The sequence below is a fragment of the Coturnix japonica genome, chromosome 1 (genome assembly GCF_001577835.2).
Source record: "Coturnix japonica isolate 7356 chromosome 1, Coturnix japonica 2.1, whole genome shotgun sequence".
In the NCBI taxonomy this organism is placed as follows: Eukaryota; Metazoa; Chordata; class Aves; order Galliformes; family Phasianidae; genus Coturnix; species Coturnix japonica.
In genome coordinates this window covers 56,518,577-56,546,270 of record NC_029516.1, presented here as the reverse complement: position 1 = coordinate 56,546,270, position 27,694 = coordinate 56,518,577, and the positions used below count along the sequence as shown (strand labels likewise).

General features: G+C 38.1%; 1 protein-coding gene across 3 annotated transcripts; it reads right to left on the bottom strand.

Moving 5' to 3' along the window:
* Window positions 1-26,771, bottom strand: SPIC (Spi-C transcription factor). 3 transcript variants are annotated; one of them, XM_032445799.1, is made up of 7 exons: window positions 26,030-26,771; window positions 9,713-12,130; window positions 8,272-8,298; window positions 7,706-7,815; window positions 5,756-5,868; window positions 5,088-5,145; window positions 1-2,168 (listed from the first exon to the last, which is right to left on the bottom strand). In XM_032445799.1, the coding sequence occupies exons 4-7, from the start codon at window positions 7,809-7,811 to the stop codon at window positions 1,741-1,743; spliced, it is 705 nt and encodes a 234-aa protein (XP_032301690.1). In that variant the 5' UTR covers window positions 7,812-7,815; window positions 8,272-8,298; window positions 9,713-12,130; window positions 26,030-26,771; the 3' UTR covers window positions 1-1,740. The 3 variants fall into 3 exon arrangements, with proteins under 3 accessions (XP_032301690.1, XP_015722868.1, XP_032301688.1); XM_015867382.2 differs by having other exon boundaries at window positions 5,088-5,196; window positions 26,030-26,753; XM_032445797.1 differs by having other exon boundaries at window positions 5,088-5,196; window positions 7,706-7,799; window positions 26,030-26,752.
* Between the last annotated feature and the right edge of the window lie 923 nt (window positions 26,772-27,694).

Below are 27,694 nucleotides of genomic sequence, written 5' to 3'. Positions count from 1 at the left end.
TGGAACTTAAAAAGTATTTTATTCTACTTTTTGATTTATCTACTTAACAAGCAGATGAGGCTGAGAAAAGTGAATCTAAACACGCTGACAAAGTAAGCATTTTCAACAAGGTAGATTCTTATTGCAGTGTATGTTACCAGCCTGGTAAATAACACAAAGTCAGAGTACAGTTGGTGACAGGTGTTTAACATGCAGTTTCTCATCAAATTTATGTACATTATGATATTCAAAATGTTGTATTTAGTTAAGTGCTCACACAATGAGGGCATCCTGACTTAAAGATCTAAGTCCTTCGTAAAAGTCCCACTACATTCAGTGCTACAGCAGAATCCAGACTCAGTGACATACAACTAGAGGCAACTTGTGTCTATTTTGTGTAAAAAGTTAACATATGGAAAACTACATCCAAAATATGAACAACACAGTTATGACCTGCTTATCTTGTGGGATGTTTGATGACAAAAAACCTGGGTCATAGTGTTGTTTAATATACCTCTTATTTCTAAGGGTACACATACTTCATCTTAACCAAAGTAATAACACAAAAGCTTGAATTTTGCCAGAGTGGAGAATGTTGCATTATGTCTATTATGTAAAATGATTTCCCTGCAGATGTAGGCAGGATTTAGAGCAAGTGGTTAACTATTAATGTCAGTGAATTTCATGAAACATATCAAGCCACTGTGTATACCTCTTCACAAATATCTATTTTCTTTTTCTTTCTACCTGAACCAGCAGTCACTTGAAGCAAAATGCAGAATACAAAGTTGAACGCAGTCAAATGGAAGTATTTCAGCACAACAACCAAACTGTATGATGATACAAGCTCACAAAGGAACAGATATATCAGAAAGAGTGTAACTGAGTCTCTCAGCAAGAGCACCATGAATTAAAAAAAAAAAAAAAAAAAAGCTGGAGAAGCAATACCATATTTTTATATATAAAGCTATAACTCCACAGGTGGTTGTATGTAACAAAGCTGGTTTGTCAGCTGAGTATAGAACTGATGGATAAAAGTGTGACATCTCATATTAGTGGTGGAGAACTGTAAATAGCTTAATGAAAAGCATAATCCTTTGCTAACTCTGCCATGGTATGGTCTCTTTCTCAAAGAATTCCCTGCCAACAGCGAAATGCACACCTGGTGATCCTAATGCTGTGTGTCAGGATCTGTTCTAAAATATGTTAATATAAGTGATTAAGGATTAACAACCTGGCCAACAGGTGCGCCTTCATGTGGACTCTATAGTTCAGCCAGGGATTCACTCAGAAATCATCTCTTAATAAAGAGTGTTGATGAAAAAGCAGACAGTAGCTTAGCACAGATGGCAAATCTCTTCCCTTCCTAATTCTCATGTATCCAATTGTGAGCTATAGTACAACAGTATCTGCATTCTGATTGGAAAGTTGGGGATATGCACAGAACTGACAAAGTGAATGAGCATTATCAGGATGGGATCTTTGATCCATACTGCAGACAAAAGTCTTGATCCCTACCTTGGATATACTAGCTTGAATTTGTTGTACTTCCTTTGATTAATGCCACAGAGAACAGAACCTGCCCTACAGCTGCTGTTTTTCTTCAATATTCAATGACTATTGACAACTTCAAAAGGAACAAAGTAAGTTGAGATCATTTTTTAAGCTCTCTTCATGTGTTTGAATGATATGATATAGGAAAAGCTATGTATAGAGAAGAGTTCCTGTGCTGGAAAGTATTACAGGCTGTTCATGTGATGTCTAGCTGTTAGCATGCTGTAATGCATAACCATTGTTAAACATGTAACTGTTGTAGTTGGTCCAGTCATCTGCACACTGATATTCTTGGTTAGGCTGAATGTATGGATGATAAACAGTTTCTTTTCCCAAGAAATAGGATGGAGCAAGTCTTTGTAAAACAACAGCGCTGAACTGGTATGTCAGCTTCCTTCGAATTTTAATAATTTCACCTGTTCTTCCATAATTCCTCAGTGCTCTGGCCATTTTCTGATACGTCATGATCTTGCGGTTTCCCTTTCTTTCTCCCCACAGCTCTGCAAGTTTCTCCTTGTTTTTGGAGACAAACTGGAAGACACCATTGGGCTTATCCACCCACTGGATGCAGTTTGCCATGGCTGGATCATACAGAGACTCGTGGAGGTACTCAAAAAGACGAAGCTTTTTTCTACCTATTAAGAAATAAAGTAAAAAAGGTCAGAACGGAACTCATGCTTGTTTTAAAAGGTAAGCAGTTATCTTATTCCTGGAAAAGATCTTGAAGGAAAAAGCATAGGTAAACCTATTAACCTGTCAAAAAGTCAAAAAGACAAACACTTTGCAGGAAATCATGTCCTCAGTCAGTGCTGGCAACAAGTTTTGAAGGTCCAATCTGAATGCTTTTTAATAAACACTTTCTCTTCTTAATCAGAACTCAAAGATTTTGAGATGAACCAATTCTGATGGCTTTTTCAGGACTGTTTTTGAGGAAGCAAGATAGTCTCTGATAGAAGAAGGAGTGAGCAAGAAGGAAAAGCAAGCTAGTTTTGCATTATGAGTCTTATCTAGTCAATAAAGAGCTATACCTTCTTGCACACCTGTATTTCTAATAGCATGCAGAAGTTTCAACTTGCCTTCCAATGCAGAATAAAGGAAGAAATATTTGTCATTTAAGTGAATTCTTCTTCCCACAGGTTTAGCTCTCAAACTTAAGTTCATAGTAAGGCTTATTTAGTTTCACTTTGGTCTTGCAGGTCCCTCTCTTTGAAGCACTCCTAGTTCCTTTCACTGAGCCAAGGGTGACCAAGAAGCTACCATAAGGAGGAAGAATTGAAGATTATGAGACAAAGAGGAACATTTTGCAGAAAGGAGAGTATATGCAGAAGAACGGCTTCCACTTCAACAAAAGTGGAAACAAGCAGCTGCACCTAAATTTCATAGTCTTGTCTTGCATGTCTATTTTAAACTAAAGGCTGGGGAAAAGTGACAGTTGCTAAGGAACAGTGAGGTCGAGTCAAGACATCTGTTAGGGATGACAGTAACTCTGCTTCTGGTGATAAGGAAATAGGAGAGAAGTGGCCAGACTAGGAAGAAGAAGATCCTAAAAACAGAGGTACTTTCCAAAAAAAAAAAAAAACTATAAATTTTCAGGATCTAAATAAAAATTGGCCTGTAGCTGGAAGTACATTTTTTTTACTATACATGCATATAATATTACCAAAGTGAGTAGCTTAAAAGCAAACAGAAGACTGCCTGGACACAGCAGGCCTGAATCATAGTGGGTGACATCCTTAGATCCCCTCCAACCTGAGTTATCCTATAATCCTATGAACCTACGTTAGAATGAATAAAATAATGGGGACATCTGGATGTTTTTTTCTGTTCATCAGAGCGTCTAGCTACTGTAGACTGAGTCCTCAGAAAAACAACTGTGTGACCTTGTATGTACCAGCATCTCAGACTTCATGCTGTCTGTCCTCTTCACTCAGCTGTCACTTCTGTCCAAGATTTTATTTCTAGACACACACACACACTCACACACTCACACACACATACTTCTTTCTCTAGCTGATGTCTTGGTTTGAGAATGCACGAGGGTTCATATGTGCTACTGAGAATGTGTTTCTATGCCCCAACTATTATCCCTGAAGCCCTACATCATGTGAACACACCAATTTAAGCTGGAATTAATGCATGGACCTTCACGCTGCATAAGTCAGCAGTGTTCACTGCCTGTCCTCAAACTGTGGCACAGCATAAGTCCAAGCTAGTTTATGTAGGTTCTTGTGTGGTCACTGGAGGGAAGGAGCTCCTCCAGAAGATCCCCAGAGCATCTGAATTAAGTTTCTGTGCTGAACTGACCTAAAGCAGCTTAATTCTCTCTGAATGTGTCTTTTGAATTTCTCTCTTGATTGTCTCCACCCACCATGCTTTAGTTCATAAAAAGGAATGGTCTTGAAATGCATGAACTGGACTTGTTTCAGAAGAAACCAGATTTGAAGGTGCTTTCCAGAAGCATATTTAAGTCACTGTAAATTTCAGAGCTTGTGATTATCCTTGATATAGCCCTAATAACCACTGTGAAACACATGAAACATGGACATTAGGTCCTCAGTGCTGGTTGTTTCATCTACAAATCTATTCCTAAAGGGCCACACTACTTGCTATTGTACAGATAACCTCTCATGCATCAACAAGGGCTAAAGAGGACTAAAATTGTATAGGTACAGAGTAAACAGAAGAGATTATTCTTCTCACTGTCCTGAGGAAGCTGTAGTAGCTGAGCTAGTAAGCAACAGAAACCATAGTACTCACCATCAGTGGGAAGGGATGATACCAAAAACTGACAGCATGTGGTTAAAGTTAAGAGAAGGGGATTTCAAAAAGGAAGAAAATTAGGAAGCTGCTCAAAAGGACCCCACAGTCAAAAGTAGGTACAATAGCTCAGAGTGGAAATCTCATCCAGTAGAGTCATAGAAAGGATGCCAAATCCCATGGGATGAAAAGCCGAGAATGAATGCAAGAACCGAAGTACAATGATGACAATGGGCACCTGACCTGTTCTCTACAAAAAAGATGTCCACTCAAGTAGGGGTCAGTCGAAAGGAGCCCAAAAACACCTATCAAAGTGTGCTCCCTTTTTTGTGACAAAAGCTAAGAAGTAATTTGTATGTTAAACAGAGAAAGGTATAAAATCCAATTCAAACATCTGTGAAAAACCTTTGAGAAAGCCATTACTTGCTGGACCACATATAATAACACAAGTTATTAAAGTGATTAAAAATATTAGTGTACTTCTTTGTATGAGACTTCAACTGAAATGATTTGAAGTGAAAATGTATCCTTTGCTCATTTATCCATGTAATATACAAGAGGAGATAATGAGAAGTGAGGAGATTTTTCTTAAGTATAAGGTTTAGCAGACAGGAACTGAACATTTGCATTTGTATTCTAGGTGTTGTTAAATATTAATCTACTTTACCTATTAAAAGTAAAAAAACAATAAAAACGAACAAAAAACCCTAGAACATGGAAAGCATAGAAAGCATGATCTATCAAGGGAATTTTAAATTAACACAATGCACTTATCAAGGGATATTCTTTCTACATACCTTTCCCTGCTTTTGGCTGGACAGCAGCAGCATGCATCACTTGGCTTTCTGGAGTATTCTGCAGCGTATGGTAGACAGAATCATCTGCGTAAAAATCTGCTGCACTGTTCTTCAAGAATTAAGACAGTGAAGAGTTGGCAACTTTAGGATTAATTACCTGAAGCCTTAAAAATGCAGCTTTTCATCCCCTGACCCACAGATTTTTCACAGCCGCAAAGGCATGCAGTATACTCTATCAGTCAATACAAGATGAGGGCCACCTGGACTGTGTCTCAGGAGAGACTTTGTCATTCCTATGTTAGATTCTCACTGATCTGCTGGTTGAAAATGGGCTGTTGTGAAATTCATTTACCTGAAATTATCTCCTCTGCACCACCCATTTCCCACCACTCCTGCAGGCCACACTTCCAGAAAGAAGGTGGTCTCTGCAGGCTAAAGTTTGTTTGTTCGTTGTTGTTTTACATAATGAACCCCAAAATAGCACCAAACAGCTAAACTTATTCCTGAAGAAAGACTATTAAATATGTTTTGCTGATATACCCCAGTGTGGTTTCACCTGAATTAAACCTGGCCAGACCGAATTTACAATAGAGCCAGCAGAATTATTTCTATTACAAATCACAGTCAGCCAATTTTCAGTTTATGTCCATAGTAATTAGCTCACTTACTATCACAGTTCTCCAGCTGTATCCTGGTTCCTCTGTAGAGGGTACTGAGGAGTAGCTGGGACTTGCTCGAAGGTGGGGATGATGGTTGATCACAGTCAAGCAATTTTTATAACCTGAGAATTTGGACCAAAAACTGAGTTAAAAAAAAAGAGAGAGAGAGAGAGAGAGAGAGAGAAGGAGGGAAAAACAAACAAAAAAGCAAACAAAAACAATAACAAAAAAAGAAAACAAAAAACAAACAAACAAACAAACAAAAACCCAGAAAACAACTGCAGCAAACAACCTAACACACTACCGGGCCTGTCAAAATGCAGTTATCCAATTGTTGCCATCTAGATAATAAACTCCCTGTAGCCAGGATGTTTCATACCAGTGGGTTATCCAACATAACCTGCATACAGGTACTGCTAACCATGCCTCTAGGCTGGTTTTGCTTACCTGCGTGATTTAGAGCAGTGTTCTTTGAGATAAAATGTCAGTTATTTTATGGTATTGTCAGGCAGTTTGCTTAATAGAAAAAAGGAGGATCATCAAGATTAGGGAATGGGATAATTACAGAAGATTGTTTTACATATTTTGAAGAGGAATAGGGAATGCCACATGATTCTTCAGCAAGTCATTAGTACAACACAAATGGGAGTATAGAAACATGAATAAAGTGAAGGACAGAAACTGATAAATATCATTCTGGGAAATACTGTTTCAGATATCTAAAAGCATTACTATTTCAAATCAGCTACAGGAAAAACAAATGTCCCAGAGCATGTGCAGTGCCTGGAAGAAAACTCAGAAGGGCCCCAGGTCTTCAGGAAGTTTAAAAGAAGCAGAAGACAATGCTGGACTAATGCACTGGAAGAATTTATGTGCCGTGGGTGGTCAGAACATTCAGAGAGTACAACTGTTGCAAGTGGAGCAATGTGTGTGAGCAACAGAATGTAAATGCACACTGAGTTGCAAGTGTTTTAATGTCTCTCTGTTGGCCCTGACAACGGGTACAGGCTAGAACACTGGGAGCATTTGTATACAGTGGATAATTCAAGTGTGCAAATTACCACTCAAGTGGAGGCAAAAAACCTATTAACAACAGCTGAAGTTATGAGCCAATTGGTCTTATTTACATTTAAATGTATCACAGATAAATACACAAATAAACTTTCTTGCATGAAATACAGTCCTCACAGAATATAGTAAATATGTTCTTCTGGATGTAGAGGATTCACAGTGTAGCTTCTTTCCTTTCCTTCCACTACTATTCATGATATAAAAACACCATACACAGATATATTTTATATTTTATAACATTTTAATTGCAAATATCTTCCCTGAACTGGAGGAATCTGCAGCTTACCTGTATTTTAAGTTTTGTAGTGCTTAAATCTTAATCTAGATGCCAGGAAAATAGCTTTTCTGATAATAAACTACACTCTGCCTAGTGATATTTAATATTTGTACCTGAATGTAAAAAAACAATTATGGAAACTAAATTTGCATGTTGAATTCTTTCTCTTCTTTTGGTCTTTGCACTGGAATTCATTTCTATATGAGTTTATTTACAGCATAAGGGCATTTTTCAATTGAAACATTAAAACTGGAATATGCCTGTTGCACTTGGATCTTACATGTTTCGTTTTGAGCTCAATACACCTCAACTAGTACTGGACGGAAGGGGAAGAGGGGCTGTCCAGTAACTTCCCTGTGATGTGGGTTGGAAGAGGCAAACCACCCTGGGCAGTGTCAGGCACAAGAACCCTCCAACCCTTCTTCCCCATTTTCATCACAGAACAGCTTGGGTTGGAAGGGACCTCAACAATCATCTAGTTCCAAGCTCTCTGAGACAGGAATTGTACTCCTCAGCTGTCCATTAATCCACCTCTAGGGATATATCTCACGATACGCTTTTCTGTAAGAATGTAAAGCTGTAAGTAAAACAAAGCAATGTCCCCCCTTTACCTTGTGAGTACTGCATTTCTCTGTCGGAGTGCTGCTGCAGTACTTCTAGTGCATCTTCAAAAGCCTGACCCAGTATGTCTTGATCAGGAAAATTCTGCAAGAACATATTTCTGTCAAAAGTCAGAAAAGACCAGGTGTTCTTCAATATCATCAGTAGGAAGATCCCAGATAAATATAGCAATTACATAGAATATGCAAGTATCATACCATCCTGCTGGAATACGTATTTGGCAGAAAATTAGGCATTACCAGAATCTCTACTATTGTGAGAAAGTTCTCACTCCCATGAGAAGTCTCTTTGAGGTCAGTGGGAAAACTCTCACGGGTAACATTACTCACATGGGCAAATGTTTCAAGGTTCATTTCCTTCATCTGCAGCAGAAGTTTACTTAAAGGGTGTTACCATTATTGCAGTGCTTTACAGCATTTAGTGCAGAGGTATATATCACTAGTTTACCATGATTTATGAAGCCAATATTATCATTCAATATCATCACCATGACAAAAAATATTACTTGCAAATCTGGAATTGCTTATGCAGAGAGAATGTTGCATTGTAGACTTACCATTATTTAGATATCAAAGCTCAAACACTGTTTTAAAAAAAAAAAAGAACAGTGAAGTTGTATATTTCAAAATAAACAATATCTCAGCATAAATGAAATTAAATACATATTATTTCTAGTGATGAAATAAAAGATAACAGTACTGATAAAATAAATCTGGGATTAGAAAGAGGTAATTTGTTTTAATTGCAATTAAATACATGTAACATTTTTGTTTTATTTTTTGTCGTATTATCTTTCATTACTGGTGTTTCCAATTTCATTAATACTGTAGCATTTAGGCTACCATCTATGTCATCATAAACGTATTTTTAAAGACTACAAGACCTGAAAAGGAGTCACTGCTGACATTCAGTCTTAGCTCAAATACAACTTTCTCAATGAAATACTAATTAGAATTAAATGAAAAGATTTAAGTCCTTTTGTTCTTCAGATATAGTAGAAACAAACTTGTTTCATGCCATTATGTAAATTACTACCTGGCTGTAAATGAATATACAAAAGCTCCCAGTGTAAGTTTGAGTTCCAGAAACAAATGTCATTGTTTAATAAACAGTGAAAACAGACACTTTTTCTGGTACCTTAATATAGAGCGTTCTTTTACATACAACACTACTCAGAAACTATTCATTATTACCTCTTCTTGACATGGTCTATTTTTGTTACAGATTATAATAATTGAAGTTTTTATGACTTGCAGCTTTTTTCTTTTTCTCATTTACATTTATGTTTTAAAATGGTAAAAAATAACAATAAAAATACTTTTATTTATTTTACTCATGAAACGCAAAGGATAGGAAAGATTCTTAATTGTAAGAGAGAAGTATCTTCAGACAAGACTCACAACAGGTGTTCTAACCAGATAATTATGCTTCAGTCATAATATATATATATCTTAAAATACACCATAAAATACTGTCAACATTCATAAAAAGCTGTTTAAGATCATGATGACTCTGCGTATCAGAAAGATCTCAGCATGTGAAATGAAGTCCTGGTGATTCAGTCAATTGACCTTGCCAGAGCCAGTGGGATTTCTCTCTTTAATTTCAGAACAGCAATTATTTCAACAAACTAATTTCACTATAAAGCCAGAACAGACCAAATTAATTCTTTACTTGCAATGGTTGCCAGATTCTTGGAATATAAAGCTGTAGAAATTAAAGACGTGAATCTAGCGGGTAAAGACCCTAGTTACCATAATTCTAATTATTTCACTATCTTCAAAATGCATTTGTCTAACTCCAACTTCAGAGTGGCAAGTGGTAACCTTCAACATCTGCCATTGATGCTGTTCAAAGCCTGAAAGGGTACTGAAAAGTATCACTATCAGCAACATACTGGTGAATGGTCGTACCAATTACAAAACTGAATTCACTTTAGAAAAGAAAAAGTTACACCAAAAATAAATTTTATAAAATAAATAAATCAGAACACTTACCTAGAATTTCAGCTCCACACACAACACAGGAATCTCTGTTTTCATACATAAATGAAAGACTGAGTTCCCATAGCAATGGGCTGGCAAAAGGGCTGCATTAAATAGCTGTTTTTGGGGAAGTGTTTTGGGAAGGGAATTTTTCTAAGAGTAAAGGTGTAGTACAGTACTAGTATGGCCTTCATTAATCAGAAAAGAAGAGTGATTAAAGCAAACAAAATAAAACTAAACATTATAACTACTTAACAAAAACAGGAAGATTCTAGGCAGTGGAAGAGTTTCCTTCTGGCTGTGAGACATCCTAACGGGTCTGCCATTGGTATGTTACATCTAGGGCAAAATCCTACATCCCTAACCTATCCCAAACAGACTGCTGTGGATCTTCTGGCTTTAGATGAACCTCCTGTTTACTTCAGTGTAAGAAGATGAAACCAGACCCCAAAATACAAGTTTTGGGGATTATAAGAAGTCTGCTTCACATCCCAGGTTTATTGTCCAGACCCAGCTCTAAGGCATTTAGTAAAGATCCCATCAAGCTGTTGTTGCTGATTTAATGCACCCTTCCTGAGCAGCTCAACTCACAATACTGTGTCCTCTGAGATGAGGACTCTTAATTTTTTTCAGTACAAAACTTCTTACCACTGTCATAATCCTGTGCCACAGCTCTGTGTAACCAAGTCTTTCAGAGGCATATTTCACAAAACTTTGTTAACATATACCACGACATTTCTACAAAATAGTAATTACCTCTTACAATATTTATCTATATTCCCTCACTCTAGAATTGTCTTGACAGTCATAGCCTGCACTTGTCTATGAATGCTGAGTGGAAGTAAGTTGAAGCCAATGTTAGTATCAACCATCATTTGCTTGTTTCAGATGCAAGTTGCCTTTTCAAAATCTACACCACAAACTTTAAAAATGTATTTTTAATGGAGTATATTGACACATGTATGTGTTTTTTTGAAATACAAGTTCCAATTCATAGCACCTTTCTGCTATGACACGGGCTTATTCTGTTATGTGGAGAAACATCAGTGTCTTGGTTTGGTTCTTTTCTGCAGTATAACTGTGTGTCAGATTTAAAATTATGAATGAGCTTCAAGATCTCTTGTGGGTATCATCCTGATAATTAAGGTATTAATAGGCAGTCTGACCTACCTACCCCTACATCTCTATCTGAAGCTGGGCAATTCACACTCATTCTGGCTACCCGGTTACTAGCTGGGGCCAAAGCAACTATGATCAAAGTTGAGGAATTAAAGCCATTATATTGCTCAATCACAGTGTTTCATTTAAGTAAGAGGCTACAGTGTACGGAAGGTCATAAAAAGGTTTCTTTTCAGAAGAAATGGGAAAGTGCCAATCATAGAGCAAGCATATCACATGTAAACATGAGCAATCATTGTATCATAGGGTAAATCAAACCCCTTCTGTATAGTCATGATAGGCAATGTGTTGGCCTCTACCAAGAAATGCTGTCACAGAAGAAAGCCTGTTTGATTTTTGCACTGGATTGGAAGACAGATTCCAGATAAAAGCCTAAAAAAGAGAACTTGCTATCGAAATGTGGTCTCATACAATTGACAGCAAAATTTGAAAACCAGTTAGAAACCACAGCATCAAGATTTTCTCCTTCATCCATGTTTTAAAAATAAACTTCAAATGACAGAGTGATTGTTTAAGTTTCAGAACATCAATAATGCATTACAGCACTTGGTGGGCCATAGAAAGCATGAAGACTCTTGCATGAGGCCTTGTTTAAACACAGAATAAAAAACAGTCCAAACCCCCATAATGAAGCACAAAACCTTAAAATTGTAAGCTTTCTTACTAGGCATTTACGACTCTTGGATTTTTTTGAATGTCAGACAGTTTGTAAATGCCCAGGTAACACAGACAGACCACTTGCAGTGGAAGAAGACCCTCTGTTTTTAGAAAGGATTCTATAATAGGGAGTCACCTGCTCCCTATGTAATAGGCCAGTCACCAATTCAGCAGTCTTCAGAAGGTAGCTATTTAAATGTGGCAGCCACAGATAGCTTCCATCCTTGCATACGTGTTCAGGCCTGTGGCAGATCTCATTGCAAATCCTCTTCTGGCCATGCAGCTCTCTGAATGAGCAATGATCTTCATCATGAATTCCCATGGCTGTAGGTTCACAGCATTAAAAAACTAGACACTGTCCCCTTGTTAGAGAGAACTTGACTGTTCTCTCATCCTTAACCTAACCACGTTAACCAGCAAATTTTCAAATCCATGCTTGTTCTGGTCTGCTCCATCCAAGGTCTGAAAGAAGCTGGGAAGTTTCTTTTAGCAAGGATACAGCCTTTTTCTTTGCAAAGCAGAAACGGGGATCAGCAGAGAGATCTCTTCTTTTGCATTGACAATCCAGGCATGAGTATTTCATGGTGAATTGATCTGGAATATAACTTCAAATTAGTGGCCTCAGAAAGTGATCGAAATTCCCAGCCCCAAAATAAAATAAAGCTTCTCTTTAAAAACACAACAAAATGAACAAAATTCAACAACACTGGATACTAAGCTATCAAAAAAATGAAAATAAGCATTCTAACTACTGACCTAAGTAACACTGCTTACTGTGATTAAAATGGAAAACAATTATGGCATTATGCCAGTTAAGCAAATGAGATAATGAAACTGTATCTGAAGGCTACATTTGTGCTGGGGGATTCTGATCTACGCATTTTGACAAACAAAATGACCTATTCAAATACCAGAAGATGGGAATATACTTGTTTCACAAATAGTGCTACAAATGGCAGTGAAAATCTATGCAACACAAAAAAAACCCCAAACTGCTTCATTGCTGTTGGTGGCGTTATAGTATGAGTTCCTTAGCTGGTGGAAACTGGCACAGTTACCAAAGCCAAAGTATCACTGATGATTTGTATTAACAGATTCTGGCTTGTAGCTGACACTGATCTAATCTTCAGTTCAGTAAGGTGGAACTTGTTGTGCCATCAACTGATCCTCCACATTCTTTCCTGACTTCCTGATATGAACTGTTTCTGCAGCCACCTTACAAAACATTACATTTGGATAGACTGACATAGTGGCGGTATTTCAATCCTCTTTAAAAACAAAAACCTTTGCCCAATCATTCTCTCCAATTATGAGTTATGTATGCAGTATTTCCTCTTCTTAAGAAAGAAGATATAGAGAACACTGTAAAAATTGAATTTTAAACCTGAATTGATAGATTATCTCAATCAGATTGATTTCCCTACCTTTGAATATGATACCTTTGCCTATTACACTGAGATTCAGAATCATGTTTTTAATATTGTTTAACAGCATTTTGCTTTAAGTATTTTTTGTGTGAAATACTGCTTTAATCCTCTCAGAGTTAAAACTTCTCCGGACTTTACAGGGCTAAAGAAAAAATTTATTTCTATTTCTTATGAAGATACTCTCTACTTTTAGACTACCTCAGAATTATTTATTGATAGAATTATGTAAATGATAGAAACTGAAGCACTGATGTGTTTAAATTGGAATTCTGAATTCTGAATTGAGAACTCATCATTCAGTCTTAAAAGATATTTTTTTACTTGGTAAATTTCATGTGTTACATATTTGGTTTAGACTGATTGAATAATTACAGTAAAAAAAAAAACAAGCAACAAGCATTTGGATAAATCACTGCAGAGGTTAGGTCTGAAAATTTAATTACCTCTTTTAGGGTCTAAAAAGAGAAGTTTATTATGGAGGCTGCAAGAGTGGACAGATCAGCTCTTCTGTGGAAAACCCATGTCTAAACCCTCCACTTTACAACTAGACCCAAGATATTGGTCCAGTTGTCCGTGTCAGCATGCCTTCTCAGGAAGTTTCTTCTTTGGCACCACATAACCTAAGGAAGTGAGTTTCTGCTGGGAAGTCCCGTGAAGACAGAAGACCAAAAACCACAACAGAAGCACAAGGAACTAATAACAAATGCATATTAAAAAAAAAAATAATAATAAATAGTAAAAGAAGATTTTGAAGTGGTATATGAAGCAATTACTTTGACTAATCTATAGTTATCAGTATTGCTGGAATAGATAGTACACCTACAAGCCAGTAACCCTGCAGGGGAAAACCATCAGAGAAGGGCAAGATTATAAATATCAGAGAATATTTCAAAATAGCTACAAATAATAGAAAGACTGTCATCAAGGGGTGAACTTGATAAAGGGGAAAAATGGAAAAGCATACAGAAAGAATAAGATAGTCTTTTAATAGCATTAACTTTAATAATTCTTCATGGTGAAGATGAGGAAACCAAACAAAAACAATATTCTATATCTATCTGTTGAAGAAACATGCCTCCAGATTCAAGGGGTGATTAATTCAATGCCCTGTTTTAACTCCATTCTCCCCAAATCATTAAGCTGAGATACTGTAGGCAACAGAGACTTTTGTACTCCAGAGAATGGAACGACATAATTGTGTCTATTTTCAAGAACCTGAAAAAATATGAGTGTGATAACTGCTGTAGCATCATCCACATTGCAACTTAAAAACTTGATCTTGAAGCTATGGAAAGATCAGGTGTTACAAGTTAGGTACCAAAATACATAGTTTAGGTGTCTTCTCTCCAGAATGCAGAATGTACGTTACTCTCCCTAGGTTCTTTCTGAAGCTTTTGGAAACAGTTTTGTACCTCCAATCAGAATCCACAGGCACAGCATCACACAGGAAATAAAAATACTTTATCTATCTAGTAAGAAACTTTAGAGAAAACGTGTTTGAAATCCCAGCCCCTTCTTTCCTTCTAAAACCTTCTAAAACCTGGGGGATACAGCTGTGGTATCCTAAATGATTGAGGGGATGCCACGGGCAGTGGTGTTGTGAGTTTAGTTCCCTCCTCAGCCTCAGGAGTTCAAACACACATTCTCCATCATTGAGGAGAATGCCCTAAGCAGTAGACCTACATGATAAATCTAGGCTACAGCACTTCTTCACCTTCAAGCTGGGACAGCTAAAGTTGAGTCTTTGTCCAAAAGGACTGTTTCCAAAACTCTAACTTCTATAGTTGAAGCAAAATCTACTAAAGGCTATTAAATACGTAATGGAGGAGGAGAGAAAAGGCAGCTGCTATGAGCAAGTCTTAAGAAGAGAGAAAAAGCTGCCCTGGGTCAGACCAAAAGTCCGTGTAACTATTGTTCTGTCTCTGACTGTTTCTCTTACTTGGATGCCTACAGATTCCCATGAGGGGAAAACCAAGGGGACCTAGTTTCTAGCAATCAGCTGCACACAGTCCTCCTTATGGCTGATGTATTTTGTTCCATGAAGTTCTTATTCTAACATTCATATGTAAATGCCAGGATAATCACTGATAGCTGTTATGTGTGCCTCAGAGCATGCTGATATTGAAGGTCCAGCATCAAATTTTTGGATACAACAATGACAGTTACCTCAAAACAGAGTATTTAAAACCAAAGGACAGAGACTTAAAGAAAAAAATGAGTCAGTAAGGAGAATAAGATCTTAGAAAATCCATAGCAGAATAATAAAAAGAAATAAAATTAGAAGACCTGTAGCAGACCTATATAGACATAAAAAATATAAATGTAATGTAATCTTAACAATCTAAGTGGACAAGACACATACCAGGTTTAAGCACACAGGCCACTTAAACATCCCTTGAAAATCCCCATCTGTAGTTAATTAACAAGGAAAAAATCAATGTATCTTACTAAGTAAGCTCTAAATTATCTTTAAATCCTCTGGTAAATTACTAGCATTGAAAAAAAAATGTGCTTACAACAGAAAGCAGTAGAAGTAAATCATGGGACCAGCTTAGGTTTCCCAAGAGAATAGAAATAAAGGATGCCATATAAATGAAAATACCAATTTTATTCATGATGAGAATATATTTTTTTTTTAACTAGAAGAGTGCCAGCTTATCTCTTTCTTAAGTGGATGTCATTATTGTCAAGGATGCTGGCATAAAGCCTATGAAGTGTATATATTTCCTTTATAATTTCAAAGTAGGATAAAATAGTATGGAGGTGTAATAAAAAGGAATAAAGTTCACTTAAAATGGAAGAAAATATTCTAAGCACAAATCTGAGTTTTCAGCATTACTCAGCCTTTTGCAGAAAATCCACCAGAAGTCTAAGAACCAGAAATATAAACTGCAAGTTGTCATTGCCTCCTGAAAAAAGAGAAATCAGTTTGGGCTTTCAACCAAGGGATGAAATGTTTCACAGGAATTTTCCTCCAAATATTTTCCTGCAGGTAATTAAATTAAATGAATTTTGTCTTAGGTAATTAAAAATAAGGTGCACTAATAGCTAGCCCAGATCATGCAATACACAGCAGGAAGGCCAACAGCCCCTTGTAGGCCTATGTGCTAAAAAACTGAATATGCCTTTACCTTTAATATTAAGGCATTCACAATATGGAATCACATTTTGATATCTTTCTCATATGTATTAGTACCATGCTCTATGACAGGTGCCACAAAGTTCTGGATCTGTGCAAGCATGTAACCACCAAAGGCCTCCCAGATCATCCAGCCCAACTGTCCACCCACCACTAATATTTCCCCATTAAACTATGATCCTTAGTATCACATCCAAACATTTCTTGAACACCTCCCAGGACAGTGACTCAACCATCTCCCTAGGAAGGCCATTCCAGTGCCTGACCCCCCCTTTGGAGAAGTTGTTTCTAATATACAGTCTAAACCTCCCCTGGTGCAATTCCCTCTCATCACTAATAGGAAGCTGTATGATTGAGAGGAAGATAGAAACCAATAATTATAAGAGGTAACCTATTGATAGAGCTTGGCTGCAGATGTGAAAAAACCTCAGAAGCTCTGAATCAAAGTAGTTAAAATCCAAGAACTATTTAAAGCCACTATCAGCATTATAATTGTAATATGGAGAAAAGGCCAGCACACTTAGTCTTTACTGAAGGAGCAGAACGAGGTCAGATTTCAGCCTTAGTTCTAGATAAGAGAAATACATTTTAAGGAACTACAGAGTGGTAAAGGAAATTCTTTAAAAATAGAATTCCTCTTGCTACCATGCTCTGAAGATGACTTAAATAAAAGCCACTCCAAATGGGGTTTTAAGCTCTGATGATACAAACACTTATGTGGGCATAAAGTGCTATCACTAGCAAACAAGTGCTTCCTATATTACCAAGGAAATGTTGAAGAAGCACTTAGGCTTTGGGGATTTTTAGATTCTAGTATTACAGAAATCCTGTGCCTTGATGGTAGGGTGGGAGGCATGCTGGTAACATTGTTTCTCACCCTGGAATCTTTCCCTGGATTGGAATTTTATGAAACAGCAATTTATAGTTTTAAATTTAAAATTAAACTGTATTTTTGCAATGGTTTCTTCTTGGCCACATTCTTTTCTGTTTCTCTGGGGTGAAAGAAATGGTAAAAGCTGATGAAAAACTTGTCTAAGAAGAGCTGGTTTATTTGTAAGTTAGTTAGGATTTGTTGTTGTGTGTTTTTTTCCCCTACATTCTATTATGAAAACATTTAGAAAAGTGAAATATAAGGGGAAGAGATTAGCTAAAATAAAATTTAGGAACAGCTTGTTGTCCACATTGCCATTCTCTCTTCTCTCAACAGCTGTAGAAGCCCACAGAATCAAACAGACATTTTAAGATCCGATTTCCTTAGAAGAGACCTACAGTAAAAGGCTGAATAACTGTTGAATTATCACTGAATTCAAGAAGCAAGAGTCTTGGCAGGTATACCACACCTCAGCCTCATGTTAATGTCTTCTATGCAATCCCTCCAGCTCACACATACAATGTGATCTCAGCCAGCCCAGCTCTCTCAGGAGTGAGGATGCATTTGATAAATGTACAAAAGAAACATCAAAAAGCATGAAGCAGATTGAGAAATGGAACCATGGCTTTACAAATAGGGCTTCTGGTTGCCTTCCGTGAAACTGCTTTTAAGCTGCTGGCAGGCTAGCTACTTAATTCACATGTATACAAGATCCTAAAATAAAGGTAGGCTTGATTTAAAGCAGCTTCCTTTAAGGTGATTTCATAGATGAACAGAGCTAGAGATACAGTTCTAGAAAATACTGAGACGTAGCCTTAAATTCATGCCTAATAGGAAGTACATTTTAACTTAATACTAAGTATGTACTTAACAAGCTGAGACCCTGATTACCGGACAGTGAGAGATACCAATGCATAGTAATACAGTGCCTTGCATTTTATTAGCTCTCCAAAAAGAAGCACACACCTTGCATTAATAAATGTAAATAAGATTCCAGAGGAAGAAGCTTGCAAAGTGTATTTCTAACATGATACAGCAAGGGGAAATGAAGACTGTTGAGTTCCACATCACTCTTCAGATCAAATAGTATTTTTTACCTGTGTCGGCCTTACTTTTATCATTTCAAGTCAAGCTCTTAATAATACCTGTACAAAAATATATGCTGGAGTCTTGAAAAACTTTTAGATTCAAGGAATGTAGAGCCTACTCTGTTAAATTAAGCACAACAGAAATATTATGTTTTTCATATGCACAGCCTGAGAGATCAAGTTTTACTCCATCCCATGACAGGGAGCTATGATAACATAGGTAATGACCTCTAATTCTTGTTTGTTTTCAATCTGATTTTGAGTAACTGTTGGAAAAGACCAAAAAAATGAAAACCACAACAGAAATCATTAACAAAATATTATTTTTGCATGCTACTGTGTGCCTCATGTTGAACACTTTCAGCTAAAATCCAAGGCAAGCAGAACTGCTTTGTCCTTGATGACATCCTCTTGGGGACTGTTTAATTACACATACAGAAAATCTCACAAGTGTGTTTTATGCTGAAGACACATCTGTCTTCTGTTCCACAAAAACTTATCTGAATCTAGATAATGCTAAAAGCCCCTGAAACTCTTCCTTTCAATCATACTCAACAATCCAGCATGTGAAGCCAGAGAAGACGCACTCTGCTCCTTCCCAGCTTCTTCCTAGGCAGCGGATTGTATACAAATAAGGAAGACTTAAAGAGGAGAATTTGGACTTATCTTTTTGGGTCTACATGAAGAGAGTACAACTGTGGATAAGAGGTCTTTGAGCAGGACAAGAAGACCATAAGGCAAAGATGGGGAGGAATGGAAGATTGGTCTGTAAAAGACAAGGGAAGGAGGGACAAGGTTAAGGAATAGAGGGGAAGTATCAGTGCCCTTTTCCAATTTCCAACTCTCGAGATCTAAGCAGGACTCAGCAGAAACATTCCAGGGATAGAAAATGCCAAAATCAAAAACATAACCTTCCTGCCCTCCTCCCTGATTGTGTGAACATTTCCCTTTGAACAACTCTGTGCATGGAATAAATTTTGCTCTAATGCTGACTGTTCGGTAAATGAGACTGTCATGTGCAGAAACCCTGCTGCATCTGTTGCAGAAGTTGTAAACTAATCTAGTGAATAAGGAAGAGAGGATGCTCTCAGAGTTCAAGCAGCTGAAGGCTACTCTGGAGAAGTGGGTTCTGACCCTGTCTTTACCACAGAGTTCCCAAATGATGCTAGGCAAGTCCCTTTGAACAAACTTTCACAGGTGGTCACTTACTGTGTGTTCCTCATTTTCTGGATGTCTGACATGAGACCCCAGTACAGATTTGCAGAAATGTTGAGTGGCATCAGCTGCAGCTGTGGTCATGGAGAACACACTCAGCCCATAGCTGCCCACAAATGCTGAACTCTCTAGAACATGAGCTCTTGGGTATCTTTTATCAAATACACAACTGGAGTGGGTGTTCTCTAAAATAATCTCCTTGTGACTTTATCTCACAAGTAAGAAGAAAGGACAATAAAATTGTCTTCACATATTGAAGCTCTTTTGAATATAAACGTCCTTTTGCTTTTACAGTATATTTATGTTGCAATGAGACTTGTGCAGCAAAGATTGTGTAGCAAGAACAGCTGGTGATGCACTGCACAGGCTGCCCAGGGAGGTGGTGGAGTCACCATCCCAGGAGGTGTTGAAGAACCATGTGGATGTGGCACTGAGGAACACAGCTAGTGAGCATGGTAGGGATGGGCTGGTCTTGGACTAGATAATTTAGTGGTCTTTTCCAACCGCAATGATTTTATGGTTCTATGACTCTGTAACAAACATATATATAGAGAAGGCAAATTAAAGCTGAGCCAGTCAAGTTGATTTTGCCACAATGTCACTAACCTCCGAATATTTGATTTTTAATCTTGGTATCCTTTCAAAGTAGGTTCAAAGAAGATTGTGCTTTTGTTAACAAGTATGTAAAATTTTAACAGCGAGAACAACTTTTTTTTTTCTTTCTTTTTTTTTTTTTTTTACTAAGGATGTTTTTCAAGGCTTTTGACTCAGAGATATTCACGAAAAACAGTGCTAACAAAGATGTAACCTGTCAGATGTTCTTTCCCAATTCCTAGATCTTCCTATGCACCTCTATCTTAAAAATGACCAAATACACCTCAGATGGGTTATGGGCACAGAGCACATACAACACACTTCAGAATGTTGAGAGAACAGGAATCTCTGGCAGTGTTTAGCGGCTGAAAATGGCAGTGATTTCTTCTCAGTTCTTTGTTTGGGAAAGTAATCACTCCAAGCACATAAATGAATTTCCAAGCAATATCATCCTCAGCAGCATCACATGAGGAATTAGTTACTAAGTGGCTGCTGCCTTTATACAGACTCCAGCTCATTATATGAGATGTGGTTAGCGCTTGAGATTTGCCCGTAGCAAAGAAGTCGCAGCTTTGACATGTCTACTCTCTTATTTCACAGTTTTGTTCATTTTCTAGCTGTCCATGTCTTCTCACACAAACATGGCATGAAGATCTTGATATTATCTTTGCACTACGTGTGCAACAACAATGCACCTACATTCTGATGAAGGAAGAAAACATCAGGTCTTTTTTAAAAGTAGAGAAAAGAGAAATTAAACATCGCATTCTTTTCCTGTGCATACCATTTCAAAGGAATTACACTGCCTCTTTTTCACTCCTGTTTGCCTATAGGTAGGTATTAAGTGGCCGTGATAATAAATAGCACAAACGGGCTTTTAAAGAGGTCTTCCTTTGCTGTTTCAGGGTGTAAAGACTGATGAAAAAAATTTTGTTCATGAAAATCACATTGACTGGCAATATATCTGGAAGTGAAATGAAGCAAAATTAAGGAAAATAAGCTGAATACATCCCCAACTTTAAGTGAATTAATCTCTGCTTTAAGTATGAAGTCTCTATGAGAATGCTATAAAACATATAAATCTACTTCTAGGAGATAAACATGACTCAGCATAAGGTTTATTATAAATACGTTCCTCTTTTTTAATAGAATCTGAAACTTGCTAACATAGTAGCACCATTCTTACAGAACAAAAGCAGTAATTCCACATCCTACATTCCAGCAGACATACTGGCTTTATTTTAAAACCAGTTTGAAGAAGTAAATGCAATGAGAACACCAAAAAGCACATGGAATGTATTCTTACACAGAAATTAAAGGGCATTACATAGGTAGATAGGTTGATAAATACTTTGATACAGATAGAGCTGTGTGGCAGGAGGGAGAACAAGGCCAATAGCAATTCAGCAGAGAAACATGCTTTGTTCTATGTCAATGTAGAAATTTTATCTGAAATTATGCTTCTATTTACACCAGTAATAAGCTGTGATATAGAGAATATTGCCTTTGATTGCGACAGATGTACTTTTCTGCATTGTCTTGTTTCTGACTAATAGCTGTGAATATGTTCTCACTTTGGTGCTGCTGTCCTAGTTAAACTATACACACTTAAGTATTCTGTGTAATTTAAGTCTCCCTTTACCAGCCAGTTTTTTTGTTGGGATTCTAGGTAGCTGCTTAAGACAACATGAATATACTAGTTTCATACTTTAGTATGTTATTGCAAGAAGTTTTGGAAAGCACAGAATGTTTTTTGCTTTACGAGATCCTTTGCCCCTTATGTTCACCTTCTGTCACTGTGAGGAGCTGCTTCTGATCTCTGAATGATTTCCCTGTGTCATTCCAGGTGATGTATGGCACATAACTCGAGGAACTGTGAATATAGCTGATGAGCACACAGGCACTCATGTGAGTAAGTGAACTCACAGAGGAAAAGGACACAAGAAAACACCAGAAAACTACTCGTTGAAGGAAGGAGGCCACAGTTGAAAGTAGGGCTTAGTAACTGGTAAATAAAGCCACATATTTCTCATTTATTGCATTTTAGCTAATTGTGTTTATTGTTTTTGTTGCTGTTGTTGTTTTCTTTTCCTCTTTTTAGATTTGCTTGTGATGTTTCACATTTGTACCTGGCTGCTGACTTCAAAAGCTTTTGGGCAGAATCTAGAATCCATTAGCCTCTTCTACAGTTACAATGATCCTGCTTTTTCCTGGCTGCAGATCTTACAGTTGTTGGAAAGCTTTCAGAGGCTCATTAAACCTGGTGATTATACTGTGGACTTGTCTGAAATGAATATATAAAAAATGAGTTGCAGGTGATTGTGAGGGAACAGACTTGCTATTTTAAGTGATCTCTTCTGCTCTGTCTTCCAAACCAGGTTGATCAACATGTAGCATATTTATTATCATATAAATACCAATAATCTAAACCAAAAATAACAAAACTCTTACGGTCTTTTGCTTAGTTTTTGGCATTTCTTTAGTTGGTTTTGTTTTGTTTTGTTTTGTTTTTTGAGCCAGTATGTTCACAGTTTTCATTTTGAAGTACAGTATGTTGCCATATGCATATCTCTTCATAAGTCCTTATCAATAGAATTTCATATGTTGTCTAACACGTGTTGAAATACCATACAACCAGGCCAACTTATGCATTGCTTTTGGCTGCAGTGCAAAATGAAATTCAGTTCAGTAACCGTCCTGGTTCATGATGAATTCATTTATTTTTTATCACAAGAAACTGAAAAGTCATTCAACTTTTAAAAGAACAGTTTGAATTGCTGGAGCTGCTAATTTGAATGCATTCATATTAAGTAAATTTTTGTGATACAGAGATAAGTGGTTTGGTGGCAATGCATATGTTAAAGAAAACAGAATTGGTCTTCACAAGCTGTCAGCAGAGAGGCCACTCTAATGAGAAAACAGAACAGGAATTAATGGTTACGTAGACAAATTAGGATATTGCTAGGATTGATCAGTCTGGAGAAGAGTAGGTTCAGAGGAGACCTTATTGCTCTCTATAATTACCTAGAAGGAGCTTGCGGTGAAGAAGGGTCAGCCTCTTCTCCCAGCTGACTGTGATAAGGCAAGAGGGAATGTTAAGTTGTGCCAGGGGAGATTCAGGTTGTGTATTAGGAAATATTTCTTCTCAGAAAGAATGGTGATGCATTGCAACAGGCTGCTCAGATGGGTGGTGGAGCCACCAACCCTCAAGCTGTTTGAGGAAAGAGTAGATGTAGTACTTACAAACATGGTTCAGTGGGCAATATTGGTGGTATGTGGATATAGATGATCTTAAAGGTCTTTTCCAACCTTTATGATTCTGATGTTGTGAGAAATGAAGCCAAAGCTGTTCTGAGACAAGAAGGCACTTCTATCACTTGGCTATCTTTCTTTGCATCTTTTTCAATAAACTTTTAGGTTTGGTTGGTTCCCATGATTTCCCCCCATTACCTTTCACATGATTCACCTCAAACTTTCATTCTAAGTAAAGAGAAACACTAGCACAAAAACCCAGCTGCAATCAGTGTATTTGTGTTCCCTTCCTCCATGATCATGACTTTCAGAGGAGAGCCTCTGTGGGCTGAGGTGTTTTCACTAATGTAAAAAAGAGTTTGGACAAAACCATGCAGAGTCACTTGCTCAGGATGTCCTGTATAGCTCTATTTATACTATCATTCACACAGGCTGTTGTACAGGATGCTCAGGATGTTGCACAATAACTGCTCATTTGAGGATCTCTATAGTATTAAAGGAGTTACTGATCTTGTTAAGAAGTCCTTGGAGAGAGATGTGCTTCAAAGACTTAGTTCAAGCAAACACACCATCCATGTATGAGCTGACAGGGCTCTGCATGTCTCTTCCAGCAAGAGATCATAGAATCACAGAATGGTTTGTGTTGGAAGGAACCTTTAAGATCATCCAGTTCCAACCCTCCCACTATAAGCAGGGACACCTCCCACTAGATAAGCCTCTTTGGAAGAGTGGATTAGAGAAACAGGCACCAGAGGTCTCCAAAGTAATGGAGAGGCTCCTGCACATATCAGCTGTAAGATGGAGAATGGGAGAAGGCATGTGAAGAGTGGGTGAGGGCCTTGGTTTGCTCAGCGCAGAGCAGAGGAGCTGAGGGGAGGCCTGATGGCGGCTGCAGCTCCTCACAGGGAGCAGAGGGCAGCGCTGAGCTCTGCTCTGTGTGACAGCGACAGGGCCCGAGGGAACGGCATGGAGCTGTGCCAGGGGAGGGGCAGCTGGGGGTCAGGGACAGGGTCTGCACCACAGGGTGGTGGGCATGAAACAGAATGCCCAAGGCTGTGGGCACAGCCCTGAGTGCTGCAGTTCAAGGGCATTTGGACAGTGATCTCAGACATATGGTCTGATTTTCGAGTGGTCCTGTGTGGAACCAGGAGTTGGACTCAATGGTCCTGGTGGCTCCCTTCCGACACACGCAAGTCTATGATTCTATGAACTCTAGGGAGTTTGGGATCAGATCTAGAGAAGAGTGTATGCCATTCTTAAGAAGAAAGTGTAGAGGAAATGCATGATCTGCAGAGGAAAGAAGAGTCTAGAAGAGGGCTTCTGAAGTGGTTTGTGTGTAGTGGAGGAAACCAGTGAAGAAGGCAATGGTTCTGTGTAAAAGCAACGTGTTTTTGAAGCTCTGTTTAGAACAATAAACATATAGAGCTACACCAAGTAACTAAAGCTTCAATGGAATAAAACCAGAGCTGTGCCAGTGACATGCAATGGTATCACTAACTGCACTGTGAATTCACAGCCCAGAACTGCTTTTCATTTCAGAAGCAAAGCCACTTGGTGAAGTACTTAGGCAACAGTGTAAACTATATAATAATAATATAAAAAAATAGACTAACCAATTCTTTCAAAATAAGCAATTCTGTTAAAAACAAACAAGCAAAACAAAAAACACATGTCCTATTTCTTGTCCAGTCTATACAGTTACTTGATGAAAATAAGCTCAGTCCTAAGGCAGCTGTAGAAAACGTGGATTAGCCCTGTCTTTTGCTTGCAAAGGATGTACGATTTCTGTGACAGCCAACAGCCCCACAGCCTGGTGTTAACGATGTACTGCAGCAGAACTGAGCTGCTATTGCTTTGGAGCTGTGGGTATGTGTCATCTGTTGGTTGGGTGATTTGCAGTTCAGTGTGCCAATGGGAAATTCCTGAGACTGTAAATGCAAGCTTGTTCTACAGAGATGTTTTCAATTAATCCTTAGATCAGAAATACAAGTCATAAGCGAAGATATTAGCATAGTAAACAGAAATAATGTAGAACAAATAAATGCCAATGTAAAGAAACCAGTAGCACTCAACCTTACGGAAGGTTTAACCAAGTGTTAAAGTAACCATTCAGCCAGACCATCAACGGAAAAAGGATTAGCCCTCCAAATGTATGCTTGAATGTAGGTTGAGAAGTGCTCAAAAACACTGTTAAGCAAACATCCCAACACTGTCAAGCAAACATCCCACACTACCAAGCCGCTAAACCCCTGATGGTTAGCAGTACAAAGGTACCAATCAGAAGGCGACATTTTGTGAAAGAACATCCTAGCTCAAAACTAAGTTCAAAATCTATGTTATTCTGTTCATTTTCCTTACCTGGGAGTGAACAAATTCGACAGAAATGCAGTTAAGGCACAGTACTTCGGACAACAAAGCTAGGAGCTTCACCATGCTAGCTAGGGGAACAGCTAGATTGGATGGGGTGGGAAATGAGTTGCACCCCATACCATTGCAATTAGGGATCTTTTAAAGGTGTGTCCTCAAATTCAGTGAGAAATCACTGAATTACTATGTTTTGAAGACAAATACACAAGGTCACAATTCAAAACAATACAATTGTCTGTTAACTCTTACAAAAAATAAAGGTGTTTATTGAACGATTGGACTTCAAGTATTTCTATTGTAAAGTTTTCATAGCACAGTGCATCACGCATTATCAGAGGTGGTGCAATTAAACTGTTACATATGAAGTCCAACAACTACTAAAAATCCCTTTGCAAGTCCAGCAGCTGTTCCGAAGCCATAGGGAACACTTAAAGGGAGCTTATTACAAGGCCAATGCACAAAGCAGTCATAAACTGTAGGTATAACAGCCCATAAGCAATTACATAACGATGACATTTAACGAAACAGTGCCAGCCTTACCTTTAATTAGCATTTCTGGGAGATGAAGAGAAGACACATGCCTTATGTGCTCCCTTAATTCTCATGTAACCCATTCTTATATTGGAAGTATTTAATTTTACGGATGAAAACTGACTTTTTCATTAGCAGGAGATTCTTCTAAAGGAGAAAATACAATTTTGCTTATATATTATTCATAGGTGGGGAAGTTGTATCAAATCAAAGAGGTACTTTTTTTCTTCCTGAGGAACATGCCACAGAACAAACTACAAGAAACTTGTGTGAGAAGGAATAAACTATGATTTGCTTTGGGAAGGTACTCAAAAGAAACTCTACAAATCTTCCCCTTGCATCAGCCTTTGGCTGTTTTTCTAGTTCAGCTTTCTGATCCTGTGAGAAAAAAAAATGACAGTGATAGTTCTGGCTATTCAGTGACTGAATGGCTTCTGAGCTATTACTCATCAGTATTGAGATCTAAGGATAAAAGGTTAATTCTGTGAAGACCCCAGCTCTAACATGGGTGTTCAATTGGCACCCTCTCAGGTTTGATGCACTCTAGGAACCATTAGGTCAAAGTGAGAGCAATACATAGGGCTAAAGGCCATTAAGCAGCCACCATCACTTGCAGCTTGCTGTCTTGCATATTAAACAGTTGGAAGTTTCTTCAGTATTCACTAACTTAAAGAAAGGGTATAGACCAAACAGTTGGACTTAATGGTCTTTGTAGATCACTTCCAATTGGAGCTATTCTATTCTATTCTATTCTATTCTATTCTATTCTATTCTATTCTATTCTGTTCTGTTCTGTTCTGTTCCAGGTACATCAGCTTCCCCAAAAGGCTTTTAAGGTTGATCCAACAGCAGCTGGGATTCCAAGGCTTTCATGCCTCCCAGTGACAGAGGAGGCATGGATTCTCTCACTGTCAGCTATATTACAATTTTGCTCATGGGTACAAGAGTTATGAGTTAAGGAAGTGATGATGTAGCAAATTCACACCTTAGATTAGACTTTTATATTTCCTTTTAGACAGAAGGGGATTGAGCCCTTATTTGGTGTGCTTGTTTGTCTTCTCTACTAATGAACTCATAAGATAAAAATTAATTTACAGGGCACAGAGGTCCTGTGAATTTAGGAGATCCAAATGAGCTGTGACACTCCATCCTCAAAAGCAATCAACAAAATCAAACAGCAGGAATCATCAGAAAAGCAACAGAAGACAGAGGAAAAAAACACCATCTGCAAGCCTGTTCCTTGAGGCAAGACAGCTAGAGAACAGAGGACAGCCCAAGCTACAGGATGATGGCACAGAATCAAAGAATCATAGAATGACTTGGGTTGAAAGTGACCTTAAAGCCCATCCAGCTCCAACCCCCTGCCATGGCCAGGGCTGCCACCCAGCTGCTCAGGCTGCCCAGGGCCCCATCCAACCAGGCTTTGAGCACCTCCAGGGATGGGGCACCCACAGCTTCTCTGGGCAGCTGTGCCAGTGCCTCAGAGACAACAAAGGAGGGTATGAGTGGCTATAAAATCAGAAGGAAATAAAATCAGTCAAGAAGGTAACATATTTGTTGTGGTTCGGGATATGTAATTGGCAGAGGCTGGAAAGGAGTGAAGGACAATAATTCTACAGCCTCTCACATTGTCCCCAGGGCATCTGGTGACATGCTTTGTTGGAGGCAGGCTGC

Excerpts from the sequence above, each read along its gene's own strand:
- SPIC (XM_015867382.2), bottom strand. The coding sequence starts at position 7,811 with ATGTTCTTGCAGAATTTTCCTGATCAAGACATACTGGGTCAGGCTTTT. Across the intron at positions 5,869-7,705 it reads AGAAATGCAGTACTCACAAG|GTTATAAAAATTGCTTGACT; the intron begins GTAAAGGGGGGA and ends CCAAATTCTCAG. Across the intron at positions 5,197-5,755 it reads ACAGCTGGAGAACTGTGATA|AACAGTGCAGCAGATTTTTA; the intron begins GTAAGTGAGCTA and ends TAATTCTTGAAG.